General features: G+C 36.0%; 1 protein-coding gene across 1 annotated transcript in view; it reads left to right on the top strand.

The window, feature by feature from the left end:
- The window catches only part of LOC106878805 (uncharacterized), a 43,505-nt gene that overhangs the window by 21,655 nt on the left and 17,707 nt on the right, over positions 1-4,143 (top strand). The window contains exon 2 of the mRNA XM_014928149.2: positions 2,653-2,787. Coding sequence (XP_014783635.2) covers positions 2,653-2,787 — 135 coding nt within the window. The remainder of the gene's footprint in view (positions 1-2,652; positions 2,788-4,143) is intronic.

Genomic DNA, 4,143 nt, shown 5'->3' with positions numbered 1-4,143 from the left:
CCGGTCTGGGAATCGAAACCACGATCCTATGACCGCGAGTCCGCTGCCCTAACCACTGGGCCAACATGGGATTAGAATGTCACAGAAAAAGAATTGCAAGATGGAGTCTTCAATCCTAACCGGTAAGAAACCTAGGGATAGACCAAGAATGAGATGGTTGAATAATATCCCTAGTCTCAGTTGGTCACGCTTGGGAATCCAACTGGAAAGTGTACGCACTGGGGTCGATATAATCGACTTAATCCATTTGTCTGTCTTTGTTTGTCCCCTCTGTGTGTAGCCCCTTGTGGACACTAAAGAAATAAGATTTTCTATGGTTGGATCCTTTCTAAACAATAACCCTCACCTATTTCCCAGGCCAGACATGTTTATCATGAAAGACTGGAACGAAACAACACTGCTTGTATGACAGTGGTGCTTGTTTACAGCCATCACATAATGTCAAGACAAGGATACACGCAAACACACACACATACGTATGTATATGTGTATGTGTGTATACACAGACAGACACTTATGTGTTTGTATATATACACACACACATATATATATATATACATATATGTGTGCTTGTGTGTGTGTGTGTGTGTGTGTGTGTGTGCGTGTGTGTGTGTGCGCATGCATGTATTTAAACATGTATCTGTGTGTCTGTGATGTTAGTGTTTTTTGTATGTTAGTGCATCATATATTCTGTGTATGTGACTCAAACATTAGTATCCACATAAGCATTGCTATTTCAACCAACAATCTAAGTCCATATTCCATTAACCATCACCACCACCACCACAACCTCCCATCATCATTATCACCATCATCATCATCTTTTGTCATATTCATCACCACAGTCATCGTTTTTATTATTATTATTATTATTTTTTTAATTTATTTTGCGTACTGTCATCACACCGTCATAATCATTTTAGTCTCTTGAAGCCCAAGCTGACCCTGTGCAGCTGCACAACCCAAATCCCCAAACATATCAAATGTCATGTTTAGATCAACAGAAAAAATACCAGTGTGTCACAGAGAGATTGATCGGGCTGGCATATTAATTTGTTGTTATTTGTAAAGTGTTTCATCTGTCTTTCAGATGACATCGGAATAATAGTTATTAATGATTTGCCTAAACATAAATACATACATATAGAAATATAAATGCATTTCTGTACATATATGTATATATGTATGTGTGTGTATGTGTAAATTAAATTTATAGACATTTTTTTATTAACATATACATCATATACATACATAAATGTATTATATATGTATATGTATTAAGGTGGTGAGCTGACAGAAACGTTAGCACACAGGGCAAAATGCTTAGCGGTATCTTGTCTGTCTTTACATTCTGAGTTCAAATTCCACCGAGGTCGACTTTGCCTTTCCTCCTTTCGGGGTCGATGAATTAAGTACCAGTTGCGTACTGGAGTTGATCTAATTGACTGGCCCCCTCCCCAAAAATTTGGGGCTTTGTGCCTAGCGCAGAAAAGCGTAGAAAAGAAATATATGTGTATATATATGTATGTATATATGTAGGGACGTATGTATAAATATGTGTTTTTAATTGATATTAGTATTTGCGGGCAAAATGCTTAGTGGAATTTTGTTTGTCTTCACTACATTTTGAGTTCAAATTCTGCCAAGTTCGACTTTGCCTTTCATCCTTTTGAAATTGATAAAGTAAGTACCAGTTGAGAACTGGGATTGATGTAATCGACGTATCCCCCTCCCCAGTTAGAATTTTCTTCAGGTTGAGTAGCCCATTCCACTCAAAAGGTCCCTAAATAAGGCCTGTTTAAGGATGATGAACAAAACACCCATGTTTCCAGAGGTGAATTATTCAAACCCCAAGGAATTCCTCTCAATGCATGGCTCTGATTGCCCCCCCCCCACTACTTCTGCTTGTGATCAGAGACGCACACATCGTCAGCCACCAAGGGACATGCTCAACTGATTCTTGTCAAACAACCGACAAGCAAATCTGTGGTATTGAGCAAAATATTTACTCTAGCCCATATTATTATTACCATTATTATTATTATTATTATTATTATTATTATTATTATTATTATTATTATTATTATTATTATTAAGGTGGTAAGTTAGCAGAATCATTAACGCACTCAATAAAATGCTTAGTGGCATCTTGTCTGTTTTTGCATTCTGAGTTCAAATTTTGCCAAGGTCGACTTTGTCTTTCATCCTGTAATGGTTGATAAAATAAGTACCAGTCAATTACTGGGGTCAATGTAATTGACTTAACCCCTTCTCCAAGATTTCAGAACTTGTGCCTATAGTAGAAAGGATTATTATTATTGTAGTTGTTGTTGTTGTTATATTGGTTGTAACCTTATTGATCCCTGGTGGGAATTGAATTTTAAATGTAGAGGAATGAGTTCAAATAGTTTGTTAATCTTCCATTTTATAAATATTGATTTTATTAAAGAAAATAAGAAGGTTGAATGGTCATGTTTTCCATTAGAGGATCAGCAGAAGTGAACTAGCTTCATACAGGAAAGATCCTAGTTCACTGTGTTGTTACCTATGGTTTCATAGACTGTACTTAAGATTTGTATTAAAACATACCCAGTAACAATGACTTGAAATAAAGACAGTTTCTTTTCTATTTCATTTTTCTCTTTACTTTAGCCACAATATGCTACGACTGCACCAGTTGGAACCCTTACTGTGCCAGTTCTGTTGATTCACCATTCCCTGAAGCTGTAGCTACAGTTGAGTGCAATGTCACAAAAACATGTTTTATTCGCAAAGAGAAAGATGGAAGTAAGTACCTGTTCCAAACTAAATAATATCAACATACAAATGTGATATATCTAGATTTTCCACAATAATATCTGTATGGTAAGAAGTTTGCATCCCATCCACATAGTTCTGAGTTCAGTCCCACTGTGTGGCACCTTCAGCAAGGGTCTTCTACTATAGCAGTGGGCTGACCAAAACCTTGTGAGTGGATTTGGTGGATGGAAACTGAAAGAAGCCCTTTGTGTGTGTGTGTGTGTGTGTGTGTGTGTGTGTGTGTGTATTCTTTTAATTGTTTCAGTCATTTGACTGTGGCCATGCTGGGGCACCACTTTGAAGGTTTTTTTTAGTTGAACAAATCAACCCTAAGATTTATTTCTTAGGCCTAGTATTTATTCATCGGTCTCTTTTGTCGAACTGCTAAGTTAGGGGATGTAAACACACCAACACTGGTTGTCAAGTGGTAAGAAGGAAACAAACACAGACTCAAAGACACACACACATAAATATACACACACACACACATATATATACATATACATATACACATACACGCACACATGTATATATATATGTATGTATATATATATATATATATATATGTATATATATATATATATATATATATGATAGGCTTCTTTCAGTTTCTGTCTACCAAATCAACATAGAAGGCTTTGGTCAGCCCAAGGTTTTAGTAAAAGACACTTGCTCAAGGTGTCATGCAGTGGGACTGAACCCAGAACCATGTAGTTGAGAAGCAAGCTTCTTACCACACAACCAAACCTATGCCTATACATATGTGTGTGTGTGTGTGTGTGTCCCCGCTTTTGTGCGTGTTTTTGCACCACCACTACTTGACAACCAGTTTTGATGTGCTTATGTCCTCGTAACTTAATGGTTTGGCAAAAGAGATTGATAGAATATGCACCACGCTTATAAAAAAATGTAAAGACTGGGGTCAATTCATTCGACTAAAATTCTTCAAGGTGGTGCCCCAGCATGGCCACAGTCTAATGACTAAAACAATTACAAAATAAAAGATAAAAGATAGTAGATTCGCTAGATCACTACAAGATCCTATTTCAAATGTGTCAATACTAGAATACATATTTGAAATAATTCATTAAATTTCCAGAGCAGTAACAAACTAACAAAATAGCATTATTTAGAAATCAAATATAGTTCTATTTTTATTTTTTACTCCAACAAACATTGTCAGCATTATTTAATGTCCTCTTTTCCATGCTTGCATGGCAGTGGTGGTCATTGACAACCATCATGTGATGTCTAAATAATAGTGCACACAAACACATACACAAACTTATATATATATATATATATATATACACACAAACACATACTTGCATATATATATATATA

This window comes from Octopus bimaculoides, chromosome 4, assembly GCF_001194135.2.
Source record: "Octopus bimaculoides isolate UCB-OBI-ISO-001 chromosome 4, ASM119413v2, whole genome shotgun sequence".
NCBI classification, from domain to species: Eukaryota; Metazoa; Mollusca; class Cephalopoda; order Octopoda; family Octopodidae; genus Octopus; species Octopus bimaculoides.
The sequence above is the reverse complement of the archived record's forward strand: the minus strand, read 5'-3'. Positions and strand labels throughout refer to the sequence as shown.